Source organism: Lampetra planeri, chromosome 9 (assembly GCF_965212315.1).
Source record: "Lampetra planeri chromosome 9, kcLamPlan1.2.h2, whole genome shotgun sequence".
NCBI classification, from domain to species: Eukaryota; Metazoa; Chordata; class Hyperoartia; order Petromyzontiformes; family Petromyzontidae; genus Lampetra; species Lampetra planeri.
The window spans coordinates 11,609,708-11,632,056 of record NC_136115.1 but is presented as its reverse complement, the minus strand read 5'-3'; the positions used below and the strand labels follow the sequence as shown (position 1 = coordinate 11,632,056).

General features: G+C 48.3%; 1 protein-coding gene across 1 annotated transcript in view; it reads right to left on the bottom strand.

Moving 5' to 3' along the window:
• Positions 1-16,712: 16,712 nt before the first annotated feature.
• Positions 16,713-22,349, bottom strand: part of LOC144720769 (follistatin-related protein 4-like) — a 37,740-nt gene continuing 32,103 nt past the window's right edge. Inside the window, exons 10-11 of the mRNA XM_078597795.1 lie at positions 21,045-21,169; positions 16,713-17,849 (exon numbers count right to left, since the gene is read on the bottom strand). Of these exons, the coding sequence (XP_078453921.1) occupies positions 16,814-17,849; positions 21,045-21,169 (1,161 nt within the window). The 3' untranslated portion in view covers positions 16,713-16,813. The remainder of the gene's footprint in view (positions 17,850-21,044; positions 21,170-22,349) is intronic.

Sequence of the window (22,349 nt, the reverse complement as noted above, 5' to 3'; positions counted from 1 at the left end):
TGATTGCCATGTTAAACCTGGTGATTACCGTGTTAAACCTGGTGATTACCGTGTTAAACCTGGTGATTGCCGTGTTAAACCTGGTGATTGCCGTGTTAAACCTGGTGATTACCGTGTTAAACCTGGTGATTGCCGTGTTAAACCTGGTGATTACCGTGTTAAACGTGGTGATTGTCGTGTTAAACCTGGTGATTACCGTGTTAAACCTGGTGATTACTGTGTTAAACCTGATGATTACCGTGTTAAACCTGGTGATTACTGTGTTAAACCTGGTGATTACTGTGTTAAACCTGGTGATTACTGTGTTAAACCTGGTGATTACTGTGTTAAACCTGGTGATTACTGTGTTAAACCTGGTGATTACTGTGTTAAACCTGGTGATTACTGTGTTAAACCTGGTGATTACTGTGTTAAACCTGGTGATTACTGTGTTAAACCTGGTGATTACTGTGTTAAACCTGGTGATTACTGTGTTAAACCTGGTGATTACTGTGTTAAACCTGGTGATTACTGTGTTAAACCTGGTGATTACTGTGTTAAACCTGGTGATTACTGTGTTAAACCTGGTGATTACTGTGTTAAACCTGATGATTACCGTGTTAAACCTGGTGATTACTGTGTTAAACCTGGTGATTACTGTGTTAAACCTGGTGATTACCGTGTTAAACCTGGTGATTACTGTGTTAAACCTGGTGATTACTGTGTTAAACCTGGTGATTATCGTGTTAAACCTGGTGATTACTGTGTTAAACCTGGTGATTGACGTGTTAAACCTGGCGATTACCGTGTTAAACCTGGTGATTGCCGTGTTAAACCTGGCGATTACCGTGTTAAACCTGGTGATTACCGTGTTAAACCTGGTGATTACCGTGTTAAACCTGGTGATTGCCGTGTTAAACCTGGTGATTACCGTGTTAAACCTGGTGATTACCGTGTTAAACCTGGTGATTACCGTGTTAAACCTGGTGATTACCGTGTTAAACCTGGTGATTACCGTGTTAAACCTGGTGATTACCGTGTTAAACCTGGTGATTACCGTGTTAAACCTGGTGATTACCGTGTTAAACCTGGTGATTACCGTGTTAAACCTGGTGATTGCCGTGTTAAACCTGGTGATTACCGTGTTAAACCTGGTGATTACCGTGTTAAACCTGGTGATTACCGTGTTAAACCTGGTGATTACCGTGTTAAACCTGGTGATTTCCGTGTTAAACCTGGTGATTACCGTGTTAAACCTGGTGATTACCGTGTTAAACCTGGTGATTACCGTGTTAAACCTGGTGATTGTCGTGTTAAACCTGGTGATTGCCGTGTTAAACCTGGTGATTACCGTGTTAAACCTGGTGATTACCGTGTTAAACCTGGTGATTACCGTGTTAAACCTGGTGATTGTCGTGTTAAACCTGGTGATTACCGTGTTAAACCTGGTGATTACCGTGTTAAACCTGGTGATTACCGTGTTAAACCTGGTGATTGCCGTGTTAAACCTGGTGATTACCGTGTTAAACCTGGTGATTACCACGTTAAACCTGGTGATTACCGTGTTAAACCTGGTGATTACCGTGTTAAACCTGGTGATTAACGTGTTAAACCTGGTGATTACCGTGTTAAACCTGGTGATTACCGTGTTAAACCTGGTGATTACCGTGTTAAACCTGGGGATTACCATGTTAAACCTGGTGATTACCATGTTAAACCTGGTGATTACTGTGTTAAACCTGGTGATTACCGTGTTAAACCTGGTGATTACCGTGTTAAACCTGGTGATTACCGTGTTCAACCTGGTGATTGTCGTGTTAAACCTGGTGATTGTCGGGTTAAACCTGGTGATTACCGTGTTCAACCTGGTGATTGTCGTGTTAAACCTGGTGATTGTCGTGTTAAACCTGGTGATTGTCGTGTTAAACCTGGTGATTACCGTGTTAAACCTGGTGATTACCGTGTTAAACCTGGTGATTACCGTGTTAAACCTGGTGATTACCGTGTTAAACCTGGTGATTACCGTGTTAAACCTGGTGATTACCGTGTTAAACCTGGTGATTACCGTGTTAAACCTGGTGATTGCCGTGTTAAACCTGGTGATTACCGTGTTAAACCTGGTGATTACCGTGTTCAACCTGGTGATTGTCGTGTTAAACCTGGTGATTGCCGTGTTAAACCTGGTGATTATTGTGTTAAACCTGGTGATTACCGTGTTAAACCTGGTGATTGTCGTGTTAAACCTGGTGATTATTGTGTTAAACCTGGTGATTACCGTGTTAAACCTGGTGATTACTGTGTTAAACCTGGTGATTACTGTGTTAAACCTGGTGATTACCGTGTTAAACCTGGTGATTACCGTGTTAAACCTGGTGATTGTCGTGTTAAACCTGGTGATTACCGTGTTAAACCTGGTGATTATTGTGTTAAACCTGGTGATTACCGTGTTAAACCTGGTGATTGTCGTGTTAAACCTGGTGATTGCCTTGTTAAACCTGGTGATTATTGTGTTAAACCTGGTGATTACCATGTTAAACCTGGTGATTACCGTGTTAAACCTGGTGATTACCGTGTTAAACCTGGTGATTACCGTGTTAAACCTGGTGATTGCCGTGTTAAACCTGGTGATTACCGTGTTAAACCTGGTGATTACCGTGTTAAACCTGGTGATTGCCGTGTTAAACCTGGTGATTGTCGTGTTAAACCTGGTGATTGTCGTGTTAAACCTGGTGATTGTCGTGTTAAACATGGTGATTACCGTGTTAAACCTGGTGATTACCGTGTTAAACCTGGTGATTGCCGTGTTAAACCTGGTGATTGCCATGTTAAACCTGGTGATTACCGTGTTAAACCTGGTGATTGTCGTGTTGAACCTGGTGATTACCGTGTTAAACCTGGTGATTGCCATGTTAAACCTGGTGATTACCGTGTTAAACCTGGTGATTGTCGTGTTGAACCTGGTGATTGCCGTGTTAAACCTGGTGATTGTCGTGTTAAACCTGGTGATTACCGTGTTAAACCTGGTGATTGCCGTGTTAAACCTGGTGATTGCCGTGTTAAACCTGGTGATTACCGTGTTAAACCTGGTGATTACCGTGTTAAACCTGGTGATTGCCTTGTTAAACCTGGTGATTGTCGTGTTAAACCTGGTGATTGTCGTGTTAAACCTGGTGATTGTCGTGTTAAACATGGTGATTACCGTGTTAAACCTGGTGATTACCGTGTTAAACCTGGTGATTGCCGTGTTAAACCTGGTGATTGCAATGTTAAACCTGGTGATTACCGTGTTAAACCTGGTGATTGCCATGTTAAACCTGGTGATTACCGTGTTAAACCTGGTGATTGTCGTGTTGAACCTGGTGATTACCGTGTTAAACCTGGTGATTGCCATGTTAAACCTGGTGATTACCGTGTTAAACCTGGTGATTGTCGTGTTGAACCTGGTGATTGCCGTGTTAAACCTGGTGATTGTCGTGTTAAACCTGGTGATTACCGTGTTAAACCTGGTGATTGCCGTGTTAAACCTGGTGATTGTCGTGTTAAACCTGGTGATTGTCGTGTTAAACCTGGTGATTACCGTGTTAAACCTGGTGATTGCCGTGTTAAACCTGGTGATTGCCGTGTTAAACCTGGTGATTACCGTGTTAAACCTGGTGATTGCCGTGTTAAACCTGGTGATTGTCGTGTTAAACCTGGTGATTACCGTGTTAAACCTGGTGATTACCGTGTTAAACCTGGTGATTGCCGTGTTAAACCTGGTGATTGCCGTGTTAAACCTGGTGATTGTCGTGTTAAACCTGGTGATTACCGTGTTAAACCTGGTGATTACCGTGTTAAACCTGGTGATTGTCGTGTTAAACCTGGTGATTGTCGTGTTAAACCTGGTGATTGTCGTGTTAAACCTGGTGATTACCGTGTTAAACCTGGTGATTGTCGTGTTAAACCTGGTGATTGTCGTGTTAAACATGGTGATTACCGTGTTAAACCTGGTGATTACCGTGTTAAACCTGGTGATTGTCGTGTTAAACCTGGTGATTGTCGTGTTAAACCTGGTGATTGTCGTGTTAAACATGGTGATTACCGTGTTAAACCTGGTGATTACCATGTTAAACCTGGTGATTGCCGTGTTAAACCTGGTGATTGTCGTGTTAAACATGGTGATTACCGTGTTAAACCTGGTGATTACCATGTTAAACCTGGTGATTGTCGTGTTAAACCTGGTGATTGTCGTGTTAAACCTGGTGATTGCCGTGTTAAACCTGGTGATTACCATGTTAAACCTGGTGATTGCCGTGTTAAACCTGGTGATTGCCGTGTTAAACCTGGTGATTGCTGTGTTAAACCTGGTGATTGTCGTGTTAAACCTGGTGATTACCGTGTTAAACCTGGTGATTGCCGTGTTAAACCTGGTGATTGCCGTGTTAAACCTGGTGATTGCCGTGTTAAACCTGGTGATTGTCGTGTTAAACCTGGTGATTACTGTGTTAAACCTGGTGATTACCATGTTAAACCTGGTGATTACTGTGTTAAACCTGGTGATTACCGTGTTAAACCTGGTGATTACCGTGTTAAACCTGGTGATTACCGTGTTAAACCTGGTGATTACCGTGTTAAACCTGGTGATTACCGTGTTAAACCTGGTGATTACCGTGTTAAACCTGGTAATTACCGTGTTAAACCTGGTGATTACCGTGTTAAACCTGGTGATTACCGTGTTAAACCTGGTGATTACCGTGTTAAACCTGGTGATTACCGTGTTAAACCTGGTGATTACCGTGTTAAACCTGGTGATTACCATGTTAAACCTTGTGATTACCATGTTAAACCTGGTGATTACTGTGTTAAACCTGGTGATTACCGTGTTAAACCTGGTGATTACCACGTTAAACCTGGTGATTACCATGTTAAACCTGGTGATTACTGTGTTAAACCTGGTGATTACCGTGTTAAACCTGGTGATTACCACGTTAAACCTGGTGATTACCGTGTTAAACCTGGTGATTACCGTGTTAAACCTGGTGATTAACGTGTTAAACCTGGTGATTACCGTGTTAAACCTGGTGATTACCGTGTTAAACCTGGGGATTACCATGTTAAACCTGGTGATTACCATGTTAAACCTGGTGATTACTGTGTTAAACCTGGTGATTACCGTGTTAAACCTGGTGATTACCGTGTTAAACCTGGTGATTACCGTGTTAAACCTGGTGATTACCGTGTTAAACCTGGTGATTACCGTGTTAAACCTGGTGATTACCGTGTTAAACCTGGTGATTGCCGTGTTAAACCTGGTGATTACCGTGTTAAACCTGGTGATTACCGTGTTCAACCTGGTGATTACCGTGTTAAACCTGGTGATTGTCGTGTTAAACCTGGTGATTGTCGTGTTAAACCTGGTGATTACCGTGTTCAACCTGGTGATTACCGTGTTAAACCTGGTGATTGCCGTGTTAAACCTGGTGATTACCATGTTAAACCTGGTGATTACCGTGTTCAACCTGGTGATTACCGTGTTAAACCTGGTGATTACTGTGTTAAACCTGGTGATTACTGTGTTAAACCTGGTGATTACTGTGTTAAACCTGGTGATTACTGTGTTAAACCTGGTGATTACCGTGTTAAACCTGGTGATTACTGTGTTAAACCTGGTGATTACCGTGTTCAACCTGGTGATTACCGTGTTAAACCTGGTGATTACCATATTAAACTTGGTGATTACCGTGTTAAACCTGGTGATTACCGTGTTAAACCTGGTGATTACCGTGTTAAACCTGGTGATTACCGTGTTAAACCTGGTGATTGTCGTGTTAAACCTGGTGATTGCCGTGTTAAACCTGGTGATTATTGTGTTAAACCTGGTGATTACCGTGTTAAACCTGGTGATTGTCGTGTTAAACCTGGTGATTATTGTGTTAAACCTGGTGATTACCGTGTTAAACCTGGTGATTACTGTGTTAAACCTGGTGATTACTGTGTTAAACCTGGTGATTACCGTGTTAAACCTGGTGATTACCGTGTTAAACCTGGTGATTGTCGTGTTAAACCTGGTGATTACCGTGTTAAACCTGGTGATTATTGTGTTAAACCTGGTGATTACCGTGTTAAACCTGGTGATTACTGTGTTAAACCTGGTGATTACTGTGTTAAATCTGGTGATTACCGTGTTAAACCTGGTGATTACCGTGTTAAACCTGGTGATTACCGTGTTAAACCTGGTGATTATTGTGTTAAACCTGGTGATTACCGTGTTAAACCTGGTGATTGCCTTGTTAAACCTGGTGATTATTGTGTTAAACCTGGTGATTGTCGTGTTAAACCTGGTGATTGCCTTGTTAAACCTGGTGATTATTGTGTTAAACCTGGTGATTACCGTGTTAAACCTGGTGATTACCGTGTTAAACCTGGTGATTGTCGTGTTAAACCTGGTGATTGCCGTGTTAAACCTGGTGATTGCCGTGTTAAACCTGGTGATTGTCGTGTTAAACCTGGTGATTGCCGTGTTAAACCTGGTGATTGTCGTGTTGAACCTGGTGATTGACGTGTTAAACCTGGTGATTACCGTGTTAAACCTGGTGATTGTCGTGTTAAACCTGGTGATTGCCGTGTTAAACCTGGTGATTGTCGTGTTAAACCTGGTGATTGTCGTGTTAAACCTGGTGATTGTCGTGTTGAACCTGGTGATTGACGTGTTAAACCTGGTGATTACCGTGTTAAACCTGGTGATTGTCGTGTTAAACCTGGTGATTGTCGTGTTGAACCTGGTGATTGACGTTTTAAACCTGGTGATTACCGTGTTAAACCTGGTGATTACCGTGTTAAACCTGGTGATTGCCGTGTGAAACCTGGTGATTGCCGTGTTAAACCTGGTGATTACCGTGTTAAACCTGGTGATTGCCGTGTTAAACCTGGTGATTACCGTGTTAAACCTGGTGATTGCCGTGTTAAACCTGGTGATTACCGTGTTAAACCTGGTGATTACCGTGTTAAACCTGGTGATTGCCGTGTGAAACCTGGTGATTACCGTGTTAAACCTGGTGATTACCGTGTTAAACCTGGTGATTGCCGTGTTAAACCTGGTGATTACCGTGTTAAACCTGGTGATTGCCGTGTTAAACCTGGTGATTGCCGTGTTAAACCTGGTGATTACCGTGTTAAACCTGGTGATTGCCGTGTGAAACCTGGTGATTACCGTGTTAAACCTGGTGATTACCGTGTTAAACCTGGTGATTGCCGTGTTAAACCTGGTGATTGCCGTGTTAAACCTGGTGATTACCGTGTTAAACCTGGTGATTACCGTGTTAAACCTGGTGATTACCGTGTTAAACCTGGTGATTGTCGTGTTAAACCTGGTGATTACCGTGTTAAACCTGGTGATTGCCGTGTTAAACCTGGTGATTGCCGTGTTAAACCTGGTGATTGTCGTGTTAAACCTGGTGATTACTGTGTTAAACCTGGTGATTGTAGTGTTGAACCTGGTGATTACCGTGTTAAACTTGGTGATTGTCGTGTTGAACCTGGTGATTACCGTGTTAAACCTGGTGATTGCCGTGTTAAACCTGGTGATTGTCGTGTTAAACCTGGTGATTACTGTGTTAAACCTGGTGATTGTCGTGTTAAACCTGGTGATTACCGTGTTAAACCTGGTGATTGTCGTGTTGAACCTGGTGATTACCGTGTTAAACCTGGTGATTGTCGTGTTAAACCTGGTGATTACCGTGTTAAACCTGGTGATTGTCGTGTTGAACCTGGTGATTATCGTGTTAAACCTGGTGATTGCCGTGTTAAACCTGGTGATTACCGTGTTAAACCTGGTGATTACCGTGTTAAACCTGGTGATTGCCTTGTTAAACCTGGTGATTGTCGTGTTAAACCTGGTGATTGTCGTGTTAAACCTGGTGATTACGGTGTTAAACCTGGTGATTACCGTGTTAAACCTGGTGATTGCCTTGTTAAACCTGGTGATTACCGTGTTAAACCTGGTGATTGCCGTGTTAAACCTGGTGATTGCAATGTTAAACCTGGTGATTACCGTGTTAAACCTGGTGATTGCCATGTTAAACCTGGTGATTACCGTGTTAAACCTGGTGATTGTCGTGTTGAACCTGGTGATTACCGTGTTAAACCTGGTGATTGCCATGTTAAACCTGGTGATTACCGTGTTAAACCTGGTGATTGTCGTGTTGAACCTGGTGATTACCGTGTTAAACCTGGTGATTGCCATGTTAAACCTGGTGATTACCGTGTTAAACCTGGTGATTGTCGTGTTGAACCTGGTGATTGCCGTGTTAAACCTGGTGATTGTCGTGTTAAACCTGGTGATTACCGTGTTAAACCTGGTGATTGCCGTGTTAAACCTGGTGATTGCCGTGTTAAACCTGGTGATTGTCGTGTTAAACCTGGTGATTACCGTGTTAAACCTGGTGATTACCGTGTTAAACCTGGTGATTGTCGTGTTAAACATGGTGATTACCGTGTTAAACCTGGTGATTACCGTGTTAAACCTGGTGATTGTCGTGTTAAACCTGGTGATTGTCGTGTTAAACCTGGTGATTGTCGTGTTAAACCTGGTGATTACCGTGTTAAACCTGGTGATTGTCGTGTTAAACCTGGTGATTGTCGTGTTAAACATGGTGATTACCGTGTTAAACCTGGTGATTACCGTGTTAAACCTGGTGATTGTCGTGTTAAACATGGTGATTACCGTGTTAAACCTGGTGATTACCATGTTAAACCTGGTGATTGTCGTGTTAAACCTGGTGATTGCCGTGTTAAACCTGGTGATTGTCGTGTTAAACCTGGTGATTGTCGTGTTAAACCTGGTGATTGCCGTGTTAAACCTGGTGATTGTCGTGTTAAACCTGGTGATTGCCGTGTTAAACCTGGTGATTGCCGTGTTAAACCTGGTGATTGTCGTGTTAAACCTGGTGATTGTCGTGTTAAACCTGGTGATTGCCGTGTTAAACCTGGTGATTGTCGTGTTAAACCTGGTGATTGCCGTGTTAAACCTGGTGATTACCGTGTTAAACCTGGTGATTACCGTGTTAAACCTGGTGATTACCGTGTTAAACCTGGTGATTGTCGTGTTAAACCTGGTGATTGCCGTGTTAAACCTGGTGATTACCATGTTAAACCTGGTGATTGCCGTGTTAAACCTGGTGATTACCGTGTTAAACCTGGTGATTGCCGTGTTAAACCTGGTGATTGTCGTGTTAAACCTGGTGATTGCCGTGTTAAACCTGGTGATTGCCGTGTTAAACCTGGTGATTGTCGTGTTAAACCTGGTGATTGCCGTGTTAAACCTGGTGATTGTCGTGTTAAACCTGGTGATTGTCGTGTTAAACCTGGTGATTGCCGTGTTAAACCTGGTGATTGCCGTGTTAAACCTGGTGATTGTCGTGTTAAACCTGGTGATTGCCGTGTTAAACCTGGTGATTGTCGTGTTAAACCTGGTGATTACCGTGTTAAACCTGGTGATTGCCGTGTTAAACCTGGTGATTGCCGTGTTAAACCTGGTGATTGTCGTGTTAAACCTGGTGATTACCGTGTTAAACCTGGTGATTGTCGTGTTAAACCTGGTGATTGTCGTGTTAAACCTGGTGATTACTGTGTTAAACCTGGTGATTGCCATGTTAAACCTGGTGATTGCTGTGTTAAACCTGGTGATTGCCATGTTAAACCTGGTGATTGCTGTGTTAAACCTGGTGATTACCGTGTTAAACCTGGTGATTGTCGTGTTAAACCTGGTGATTGCTGTGTTAAACCTGGTGATTACCGTGTTAAACCTGGTGATTGTCGTGTTAAACCTGGTGATTGTCATGTTAAACCTGGTGATTGCTGTGTTAAACCTGGTGATTACCGTGTTAAACCTGGTGATTGTCGTGTTAAACCTGGTGATTGACGTGTTAAACCTGATGATTGCTGTGTTAAACCTGGTGATTACCGTGTTAAACCTGGTGATTGTCGTGTTAAACCTGGTGATTGACGTGTTAAACCTGGTGATTACCGTGTTAAACCTGGTGATTACCGTGTTAAACCTGGTGATTACCGTGTTAAACCTGGTGATTACCATGTTAAACCTGGTGATTGTCGTGTTAAACCTGGTGATTGTCGTGTTAAACCTGGTGATTACCATGTTAAACCTGGTGATTGTCGTGTTAAACCTGGTGATTGACGTGTTAAACCTGGTGATTACCGTGTTAAACCTGGTGATTGTCGTGTTAAACCTGGTGATTGTCGTGTTAAACCTGGTGATTGACGTGTTAAACCTGGTGATTACCGTGTTAAACCTGGTGATTATCGTGTTAAACCTGGTGATTGTCGTGTTAAACCTGGTGATTGACGTGTTAAACCTGGTGATTACCGTGTTAAACCTGGTGATTGTCGTGTTAAACCTGGTGATTGTCGTGTTAAACCTGGTGATTACCGTGTTAAACCTGGTGATTGTCGTGTTAAACCTGGTGATTATCGTGGTAAACCTGGTGATTACCGTGTTAAACCTGGTGATTACCGTGTTAAACCTGGTGATTACCGTGTTAAACCTGGTGATTACCGTGTTAAACCTGGTGATTGTCGTGTTAAACCTGGTGATTGTCGTGTTAAACCTGGTGATTACCGTGTTAAACCTGGTGATTGTCGTGTTAAACCTGGTGATTGTCGTGTTAAACCTGGTGATTGCCGTGTTAAACCTGGTGATTGTCGTGTTAAACATGGTGATTACTGTGTTAAACCTGGTGATTGTCGTGTTAAACCTGGTGATTGCCGTGTTAAACCTGGTGATTGCCGTGTTAAACCTGGTGATTGTCGTGTTAAACATGGTGATTACTGTGTTAAACCTGGTGATTGTCGTGTTAAACCTGGTGATTGACGTGTTAAACCTGGTGATTACCGTGTTAAACCTGGTGATTGTCGTGTTAAACCTGGTGATTGTCGTGTTAAACCTGGTGATTGTCGTGTTAAACCTGGTGATTGACGTGTTAAACCTGGTGATTACCATGTTAAACCTGGTGATTACCGTGTTAAACCTGGTGATTACCATGTTAAACCTGGTGATTACCGTGTTAAACCTGGTGATTGCCGTGTTAAACATGGTGATTACCGTGTTAAACCTGGTGATTGTCGTGTTAAACCTGGTGATTGACGTGTTAAACCTGGTGATTACCGTGTTAAACCTGGTGATTGTCGTGTTAAACCTGGTGATTGTCGTGTTAAACCTGGTGATTGTCGTGTTAAACCTGGTGATTGACGTGTTAAACCTGGTGATTACCATGTTAAACCTGGTGATTACCGTGTTAAACCTGGTGATTACCATGTTAAACCTGGTGATTACCGTGTTAAACCTGGTGATTACCATGTTAAACCTGGTGATTGTCGTGTTAAACCTGGTGATTGTCGTGTTAAACCTGGTGATTACCGTGTTAAACCTGGTGATTACCGTGTTAAACCTGGTGATTGTCGTGTTAAACCTGGTGATTGACGTGTTAAACCTGGTGATTACCGTGTTAAACCTGGTGATTGTCGTGTTAAACCTGGTGATTGTCGTGTTAAACCTGGTGATTGTCGTGTTAAACCTGGTGATTGACGTGTTAAACCTGGTGATTGCCGTGTTAAACCTGGTGATTGACGTGTTAAACCTGGTGATTGTCGTGTTAAACCTGGTGATTACCGTGTTAAACCTGGCGATTACCGTGTTAAACCTGGTGATTGTCGTGTTAAACCTGGTGATTGCCGTGTTAAACCTGGTGATTACCGTGTTAAACCTGGTGATTGTCGTGTTAAACCTGGTGATTGCCGTGTTAAACCTGGTGATTACCGTGTTAAACCTGGCGATTACCGTGTTAAACCTGGTGATTGCCGTGTTAAACCTGGTGATTGCCGTGTTAAACCTGGTGATTGCCGTGTTAAACCTGGTGATTGACGTGTTAAACATGGTGATTATCGTGTTAAACCTGGTGATTGACGTGTTAAACCTGGTGATTGACGTGTTAAACCTGGTGATTGACGTGTTAAACCTGGTGATTACCGTGTTAAACCTGGCGATTACCGTGTTAAACCTGGTGATTACTGTGTTAAACCTGGTGATTACCGTGTTAAACCTGGTGATTGCCGTGTTAAACCTGGTGATTACCGTGTTAAACCTGGTGATTACCGTGTTAAACCTGGTAATTGCCGTGTTAAACCTGGTGATTACCGTGTTAAACCTGGTGATTGCCGTGTTAAACCTGGTGATTACCGTGTTAAACCTGGTGATTACCGTGTTAAACCTGGTGATTACCGTGTTAAATCTGGCGAAATGCTGATGCCGGTACGGTTATATTTGCCGCGTTGAACTTTTACGACGGTAAAACTGCACAGTTTTGATGACAGACCGAGGCTGGCCAGGGACTGGCTTGGTCTGTGTGCTGGAACAAGTGGCAACCCTCGTTCCGCCCCCTCCGCCACAACGCCACTCACTCATTCACTGCGTGCCATAAAGACAAAGGTGCCCCCGATAGCTGTGCAGACTGATAGGACAAGTGCTTTTTGCGAGCACCTATTAAGGTCAGGATAACGTACTGGGGGGGGGGGGGGGGGAGGGGGGTCGGAGGCGGCCAACACCACGCCCGGCCGCCTTTGTCTCCTCATTGCTTTTGCGCTTACTCTCCACACAAAGACAAGTAATCCCCCGTGTAGCCTTAACAGACTGTTGCTGTTAGCGAGCACCTATGAAAGCAAGCAAGGTACTCGACCGCCTTTGTCACCCCAGTGGTGACGTTTATACACCACACCAGGTACTCATTTGAGGCTGAGCCGATCTAGGGGAGGCCCAGGACTGGTTCAGATAATCGTCACTTGTTGTTGGCCATGAGCGGGAATCGAACCCGGGTCGCCAGGTTCATAGCGCAGCGTGCTAATCGCTCTACTACCGCTCCCCACACAGCACAAACACTCATTTGAGGCCGAGTCCACCTAGGGGAGGTCCAAGAACGCTGCAGATATTCGCTACTGGCGTTATCGCCTTTTTGGTCGGTAATCAAACTCGGGCTGGCTGAGGCTCGTAGCGTAGTACGCTAACCACTGCGCCACCGCTCCCTCTCACACGTGCACAGTTCGACTTCTATGTTTGGGGGGGGGAGGCAGGGGTTCGCTTTGTCCTCACATTAGGAATTGCGGGTGGATACGATTAATTAATAATCTTAATTGTAAACTACTGTACATAAATTAATAAAGGTGTCCACTTTGAGCGTGGGGAGGGGCGTTAAGAGGAAGAGCTCCGAACCCACCGAGTTGTGGCCCAGTCAGGGTCTCGCGGGGCTGGTGTCACAACCACCGCCTGTCCATCGAAGCCAAAGTGGTCTCCTGCTGCTCGAATGAGCAATGAAGGCGGTTGTTCATCTCCTGTTTGCAGTCCTGACCTAGTGGCGGGACATTCCACATCTGTGTGCGGCCGGGGTGGGTCAATCCGTGGGGCAACCATTGTTGAATTTTCCCACAAAGTGGTACCTATTTTATGTCGAACCCGGAGGTGATAGGTGATGGGCTGAGTCAACCTTCAGCCAGGATTTGAACGCGCAACCTTTCCAATTGCGCGCCGCTTGCTCCACTGCTGAGCCACCTGGCTGGATTACCCATCGCTTTAAACATCCTGGGCCGCCCATGCAAATGAGATGTTCCATCTCACGGGATATTCCAGGTGACATTGTTTTAATGAATACCGTACATGAAAAATAACCGGTCTCTGTACAAGTGTAAACAATAAATATGCATAAAACAAGAATCTGAACATTTCACATCCATTCTAGTGCAATCAGAAACGAAGAACGTGGCCATTCTGTCACGGGGTTGTGCATGGTAAGACGTAATTCAGGCACAGCCACCACCGCGTTCAGATGCACAATGAACCCTCAATGAAAACGAACGCAAAGTTTACTTTGGCAGCGAATGATCGTGGGAAATGCAAAAGTTTCGAAGTTGTTTATGTGCGACAGCCTGAAACATCGGGGCCCTTTTGGAACTTTTCAACAACAAAATAACTCGGCAACTGCAAGCCACAAACTTTGCCCAGAAGTGCTACAGAGAACAGCCTGACGATACAACAACAAGAGCCATTCTTTTGAGACAACATTTCGAGACAACATTGTCAGCGTCGAGAATGTGCACTTTGTTCCCGGGGCAGCACAAACCTCTCCCAATCAATGGGGATTCTCAGTGGCAGTGAAGGATATCAGCTCGCGCAATCAGCCTGCAGTGAGAGGGAGGCTCAGCAGCTTACAGGGCCAAGCACCTGTGTCTCACAACTGAGCTTACACTGATAAGAAGAAACCCAAGTTTCAATGCGATGCTTTCTATTCTTTTTACCCGGTAAACCCCACTGAACTATACAGCTCTTTTTCAACAAGCGACTTGGCTACAAATGATAGCTCATCGAAGTGGCTTATCAATCGGACATTTATAGCAGCCAAATACTCTGAACGCATGTTTCTAAATGTGGAGGGAAACCCGGGAGGACCCGGAGATAAATCCACGCGAAAACGTGGAATACATGCAAACTCCAAATATACAGCAGGCGTCACGGTCGGGTTCGAACCCACGACCTCCTCCTATATACCAGGCGATGTAGTTAACATCTCGCTACCGTGGCGCGCCTTCACGTCTGATTAGATCTGGTTCTAAAATGCAGCAAACTTATGATCTCAGCCCGATTGCCAATGGGTGTAATCAATGGCGGAGCCACGATTTTTAGGGAGGGGGGGGGCAACCCTGCCAGCAATGAAAAATGATAGGAGTTGATAATTGTTTTTTTACCCTTCTATCTGGCAACAAAACTGACACCTTTTTTACAAGGAGTCATGTTTGCATTATGACTGCAGGTATTGTGGTCTATGCAAACATGACTCCTTGTAAAAAATGTGTCAGTTTTGTTGCCAGATAGAAGGGTAAAAAACAATTATCATATTTTTTACTGGCAAATGAGGTTCCAATGGTGAATGATAGGAGTTGTTAGTAAGTAAGGACTTGTACCTTGCTTTTTATTCGACGCGTGTGCGGCGATGGCGCAGGCATCGATCGAGGGTCGAATTCGAACCGCGTTGTGTGATCGGCATCGCGCTCGCTGAAGGTGAATGCCTTCAGGGAAGTCGTGTACTGTATACGCATCTGCGCACAATTCGGAGTCACTTATAACTGCTGTGCCATTACTTATTGCCAATTATGGACTCAGACTATTGTCTTATCATCTCATAGAGTCCCTGGCACATAATAATATGCTACACAGTGGCAGTGGGGGTCGCAAAATGCCGATTTATTACTAATAAACCCCAATGATCCGATCGAAATTAGGGATTTCGATCGTGTCATTGGGGGGGGGACACGTGCCACCCCCCCCCCCACTGGCTCCGCCAGTGGCTATGACCAAGTCATTATCACGGATTCTGTAAATGCTTTCCAACATACATGAGTCCTCACGCATATCCATTTATCGATAACAGCGTTGTGTTTCAAGATGTACATCGAAGTGGTGTCATATTGCGCGTGTCGCGTGACGGTGCGAGATGACGCCAATTGCACCATCACGGCAAAGGCTCATCCTCATAGCGCTGGCTTTATTGGTCAACAATTTTCGGCGACTCTTCCATTAATTTGGCGATTCTTCTTTGAAATGTCCCTCTTGGCAACTCAACCGTTCGTCCAACCGTTCGTATTGAATCATCTTGACGAGAGGTATCGTGCCATCCCATTACACAACAACAGAGTGCTCATATGCACGAACGCTTTCAACCTTCGTTGAAAAATCCGAAACAAATCACGTCACCCGTTTGGTTAATTCCATCTCGGAGCACCAATACGTAAAAGAAAACCCTCAACGAGTGCTGCAGTAGAGCATTCTGGGGGTAATACATGAGCTTCCTTTGCATATCTCAGCACGCATGTGAATTCTATTTGAATCTGCTGTCCATTTGTAATTCCAGGCCAACGTGAACCAGCAGAATTGAAAACACCCATCAGAGAGAGAGAGAGAGCAAGCACAATCGTTCAAAGCGTTTAGTCCCCAATAAAACCCCGCACTTTATATGTACACATCAACAAGTGCTGCCGTGCCACCGGCCTCTCTATCTCTGCCTTGCAGACTTATGCTCAGTCAGGAAGACGCAGTGTCCAATTGAGTTTGTAAACGCAGGTGTACATTACACAGGGACAGCGCGAGTCTGGAGTCCCATGGAGCAAATGCACTCGACTGAAGCTCACGTGGAGAGTTTCAGATCGCCATGCCCTTTCACGCGCGTGAAGGGAAGCACCCATCCGCGTTGGCAGTGGTGCACAAGCGCAGACAATAAAAATCTTCAACGACATTGTGGCCTTACAAAGAAAAAACATATATAACAGGCGACGCATCGGGCAAATGGCAATTGTTCATATCACGTGCTTGCTTTTATGCATCTCTGGTGCTATAAGGGCCATTGCTTGAATCCTTGCCTATCCCATCGACATTTTTCCCCGTGGAAGGCCACATTGTTATCGTCCGATGCGTTGAGTTGTTGTTTAACTCCGTGTTACTGCTGCTGTGCCAGAGGCTAGATCGAAGCGTTCTTCGGAAGTCGTTCTGCGGTATCACCTTCCGGGGACCATTCCCTGACACGAGGCGCTGCTCTGGTGTGACGGTCTTTGTGCAGTCGATATGCAGTGGCAGCACACACTATGTACAATACAATGATGGCATGGTAAGAGTTAAAAATATTACACTTTGATGAAAAGCATGTCACCAATTACCAAGTATATTACAGTACATATATTATTGTTTTAATTTATCTACACGAACCCCCAACGATAAGAAAGGTCTCATTTCACTGTTCGCCGTCTTCTAGTCTTCTGCAATCCAGACGACGGCGTCGGGAACATGCTTCCAGGACAGCCAGCAGCTCACTCTCCACGGCTCCGCTTCCAGCACGATGAGAGTTTGCTTGCCCCAGCGGAGAAGGTGCTGCCCAAACAAGCCACTGTCCACGAGTTGCCACTCGGCCGCCAAAGTCTGCCTCGCCGCTGGGGGCCCTTGGCCAATTCTCAACCCTTCCAGCACTGGCAACGAACGAGAAAAATGCTTCAACGGGTCCTGCTGGAGTTTTCCCGCGTCAATGGTTTCCCTTATATTGACCCCTACAGTTCTTTGGTCATGCGCTGGGTTTTTTGGCACGAATTTGCTCGTTGAAATGAAACTCCAATTCCCTGTTTGTGGCTCGATGAGGAGCAGGTCGGGCCGATCTCTGAGTCCGACGTAGACGTTGTAGCCGTACCCAGACCTCCACGCTGGCTGGAACAGCACCCCAGAGACGGCCAGCCGCGTGCGCAACACAAACCCCTCCACGGTTTCCCCCGCGGCGGACAACGTCTGCACGTGCACGATGCTTCCCGAGCGATAAGCGCAAGAAGCGTGCAGTGGGCGGCTACGCACGAAGTCACCCGCACCGTCCGGATCGCACGGCGCCGGCCGAGACGCACCACCGCCACCGCTCCGGTTCTTTGCGGAGTTCGCTTCGAGGCTCACGGAGCGACGAGCCCGCGGCGACGGCTGCGACGAACGCTCGCTCGCCACGCTGACGACGTGGCGCCCGTCGGGAGAGACGTGGGGCGTTCCGGCGGCGCCGCCGTTGCGCCCCAACACCGCGTCCGTGACGGCGTCCAACACGAGCTGCGCGAACGCTGCGCCGCCACCACGACGCCGGTGACCGCCAGCACGGCGCCCGGCGCACGCCACCACGTAGCGCCCGCCGCGCGGCGAGAAGGCGACGGCGCGTGGCACGCAGCCCCAGGGCGCGAGGCTCACGCGCCGCGCCAGCCGCAGGCGCAGCAGGTCCACCTTGTAGATGAGCGGACGTCGGGAGCAGGCGAGGAGCCCGAACCTGCAGACGTTCACCCAGACCGCGACACCGCGTCCGCGAAGGGCCGCACGCAGGTTGATGCTGCTCAGCGGTTTGGACTCAGAAACTGAATATTCTATGGGAACCTCATCTATCTGGCTAGGCTCTAAGGAAAGCTGTCTCGGGTGTGGACCAATCAACTTCAAGGACAGTGCATATTATCAGAGTTATGTCTTTTGTTTGTATTATGACTGCAGGTATTGCGGTCTATGCAAACATGACTCCTTGTAAAAAGGTGTCAGTTTAGTTGCCAGATATAAGGGTAAAAAACCAATTATCAAACTGAATATTGTTCTGTACTGGAGGAATCCGATTAGCTATGAGGGTCTTTTTTCAAAGATGTCCAGTCGTTTCACCAGATGTCCGGTAGTTAGGGTCTGTACAATATCCGTGCTAATACCAATCAGCCTCGTCAAATGACAACACACTCGACAGTTAATTAAATGTACACCTCCCAATGAATGTGATCGTTACTCTTTGGTTCTTTCGGTAAAGTCACGTAGGTATAAAATAAATCACGACGTTTCGGGCGCAACACAAGCGTCCGTCATCAGGTGGGAAAGCTTTGACGGACGCTTGTGTTGCGCCCGAAACGTCGTGATTTATTTTATTTTATACCTCCGTGACTTTACCGAAAGAACCAAAGAGTATGGATTCCTGCAGTCACGAAAGCTCCGAATCAAGATTGTTATCGTTGACGCTTTGTTTTGTTTGATGTTACCGCACCTCGTGTGATGTCGGTTTATGTCGGTTTAACAGAGGCATGTCCAACATGTTACCTGTAGGGCTGGATTTATTAACAACACAAACACATGATGATGATTATTATTATTGTTACGCTTCTTAAGCCAGGAAGGCGTCACGAAGCCTCAAGACTTTCTTTCAGGGGGGTGGGGAGGGAGTCTTGCCAAGTTTTCGCAGCAGGGGGCAATGCTGCTGCTGCTGCTCTCCGTGTGTGATGCTAGACGAGTAATTTGCAGGACTTCTGTCAGCATTGGGATGTGTGTGGGGGTGTGTCGGCCATGGGAGGAAACCGAGGACCCAGCAGACAACCCATGCAGAACAGGGATAGAGAGAACATACAAACTACATACAGAGAGAACATACAAACTCCACACAGAGAGAACATACAAACTCCACACAGACACACAGAAACATATACACTGCGCACACAGAGAAACGTACAATAACTCCACACAGAAACAACATGCAAACTACACACAGAGAGGCGCCGAGTCGGATGTATCCACACAATACTGTAGCCAAATACGAGAGTCTGGGAGAGTGATTTCTGGTGCCCATGAGCATGTCCATGCCACGCTCTGCTGCATCTCGCCCACACACCACTCACACCCCTCCTCCCATTTGGTAAACTTCTCTACGGACAGGGAAGTGGAAATGGAGGCGATGGTGTCGTTTATTAGAATCGCCGCGTTTATTTGCTCGCTGCCTGCGAGTGAGAGTGCCGGGGCCCATTCGAGGGAAGGGCCCCCCGGTTTAATTTCCCCGTGGATGTTGATGGCGGCGTGGTATTGACCCTGCCCTGCTCGGCACCCAGAGGCGGGCAGGGCGCAGTGGTCAGTCCGGGGTCAGGGAGGGGGAGGGCGGAGTTGGAGGGGGGGTTGGAGGGGAGGGGGTTGGAGGTGGGGGTTGGAGGTGGGGTTGGGGGGGGTTGGAGGTGGGGGTTGGAGGGGGGTTGGAGGTGGGGGTTGGAGGGGGGTTTGGAGGGGGGTTGGAGGTGGCGGTTGGGGGGGGTTGGAGGTGGGGGTTGGGGGGGGTTGGAGGTGGGGGTTGGGGGGGGGTTGGAGGTGGGGGTTGGAGGGGGGTTGGAGGTGGGGGTTGGAGGGGGGTTGGAGGTGGGGGTTGGAGGGGGGTTGGAGGTGGCGGTTGGGGGGGGTTGGAGGTGGGGGTTGGGGGGGGTTGGAGGTGGGGGTTGGGGGGGGTTGGAGGTGGGGGTTGGGGGGGGGTTGGAGGTGGGGTTGGGGGGGGTTGGAGGTGGGGGTTGGAGGGGGGTTGGAGGTGGGGGTTGGAGGGGGGTTTGGAGGGGGGTTGGAGGTGGCGGTTGGGGGGGGTTGGAGGTGGGGGTTGGGGGGGGTTGGAGGTGGGGGTTGGAGGGGGGTTGGAGGTGGGGGTTGGAGGTGGGGTTGGGGGGGGTTGGAGGTGGGGGTTGGGGGGGGTTGGAGGTGGGGGTTGGGGGGGGTTGGAGGGGAGGGGGTTGGAGGGGAGGGGTTGGGGGGGGGTTGGAGGTGGGGTTGGGGGGGGTTGGAGGTGGGGGTTGGAGGGGGGTTGGAGGTGGGGGTTGGAGGTGGGGTTGGGGGGGGTTGGAGGTGGGGGTTGGGGGGGGTTGGAGGTGGGGGTTGGGGGGGGTTGGAGGGGAGGGGGTTGGAGGGGAGGGGTTGGGGGGGGGTTGGAGGTGGGGGTTGGGGGGGGGTTGGAGGTGGGGTTGGAGTGGGGGTTGGAGGTGGGGGTTGGAGGTGGGGGTTGGAGGGGGGGTTGGAGTGGGGGGTTGGAGGTGGGGGTTGGAGGGGGGGGTTGGAGGTGGGGGTTGGGGGGGGGTTGGAGTGGGGGGTTGGAGGGGGGGTTGGAGGTGGGGGTTGGAGGTGGGGGTTGGAGGGGGGGTTGGAGTGGGGGGTTGGAGGGGGGTTTGGAGGGGGGTTGGAGGTGGGGGTTGGAGTGGGGGGTTGGAGGTGGGGGTTGGAGGGGATTGGAGGTGGGGGTTGGAGGTGGGGGTTGGAGGGGGGGGTTGGGGGGGGTTGGAGGTGTGGGTTGGAGGTGGGGGTTGGAGGGGGGGTTGGAGTGGGGGGTTGGAGGTGGGGGTTGGAGGTGGGGGTTGGAGATGGGGGGATTGGGTTGGAGGGGGGGTTGGAGGTGGAGATTGGAGGTGGGGGGGTTGGAGGTGGGGGTTGGAGGTGGGGGGGTTGGGTTGGAGGTGGAGATTGGAGGTGGGGGGGTTGGAGGTGGGGGTTGGAGGTGGGGGGGTTGGGTTGGAGGGGGGGTTGGAGGTGGAGGTTGGAGGTGGGGGGGGTTGGAGGTGGGGGTTGGAGGTGGGGGGGTTGGGTTGGAGGTGGAGATTGGAGGTGGGGGGGTTGGAGGTGGGGGTTGGAGGTGGGGGGGTTGGGTTGGAGGGGGGGTTGGAGGTGGAGGTTGGAGGTGGGGGGGTTGGAGGTGGGGGCTCACCGTGCCGCGGGGAGGAGGGGGGACGAGGGGATGTGGAGGTCGCGCAGGGACGAGCAGGCGGTGCCCGGCAGCGTCTCGCTGCGACGGCCGTGGCCGCTGCCACCGCTGGAGGCCTCGTGGATGACCTGCCGACACAGCGCCGCGGGCTCACGCCTAGCTGCGCTGGCGAGAGCTTTGTCTGTCGCGAGCGTCGCACGATGTGCGTGCGGTCCACCGCCACACTTTGCAGGTCACCTCGCCCTCTCTTTCCTTCTGCTGCTTCTTCCCGAGGGAATTCCTAACTCCTGTCGTCTCTTCTCCCCAAGCTGCTATCATAACCTTGCTCAGTTTCCACAAATGCGTAAACGCGTATCTATTAGAACTTTGACGATGTTTTTTTTTTTGCGGGACGTTTGACGTTTTGGACCAATGGGCCCGTGCTCAGCAACTGTGTTGAAAATAAAATTAAAATCAGATTTTTATATTGAACACCGTGTCGTTCAGAAGGACTGCAAAGTGAATGAATACACAGCGATTAGCGCACTGAACCGTGAGCCTGGCCACAGTAAACTCAGGGAGGGGGGGGGGGGGGTGAAACCTGCACTGGTCTCAAGCCTCCCTTTACCAACCCACATTGGCCTGTGCGATGAAGTACCGTCACAAAGACAAAGATCCCGCCTGTAGCCTTAACAGACTGTAGGGGCAAGTGCTGTTAGCTAGCACCTATGAAGGCAGGGACGGCACACGAGGGGGTGGGTGGTCAGCATCACGCCCGGCTGCCTTTGTTTCCCTTTTGACGGATGTTTACACATCGCACCAGGTACTCATTTGAGGCTGAGTCGACCCAGAGGAGGCCCAGGACCGCTTCACATAATCGTCACCGGTGCTGAAAAAGTACGGCCGCACAACCCCAATGACCGACACGCCGCGGAGTCAATATACACAACAAATAAATAAGAAGAAAAAGGGCACCGCTGACATTTCAAGAGGGATACATCCAGCGTGAAATGTGTGGCTGGGCTTATGAAGTGAATCGATCACTGAGAGAGAGAGAGAGGCTGCTGTCTGCGCCGCTGCCCACACACCGCCCCTGCACACCCTCGCCGCGTGCGTGCGCGCGCTCCGCGCTACGAACCCGGTGACCGGAGTTCGATTCCCGCTCACGGCCAAACGCCGGTGACGACGGTCTGAACCGGTCCTGGGTTCTCCCCGAGGCCGATTCGCATTGAGACGAAGAACTAGCGGCTCGCGGCGAGAGTCTCGAACCAGGGAACAACTTAAGCGAGCGAATGTAGTTGAGGAGTGAAGAGTATTTATGTGCACGAT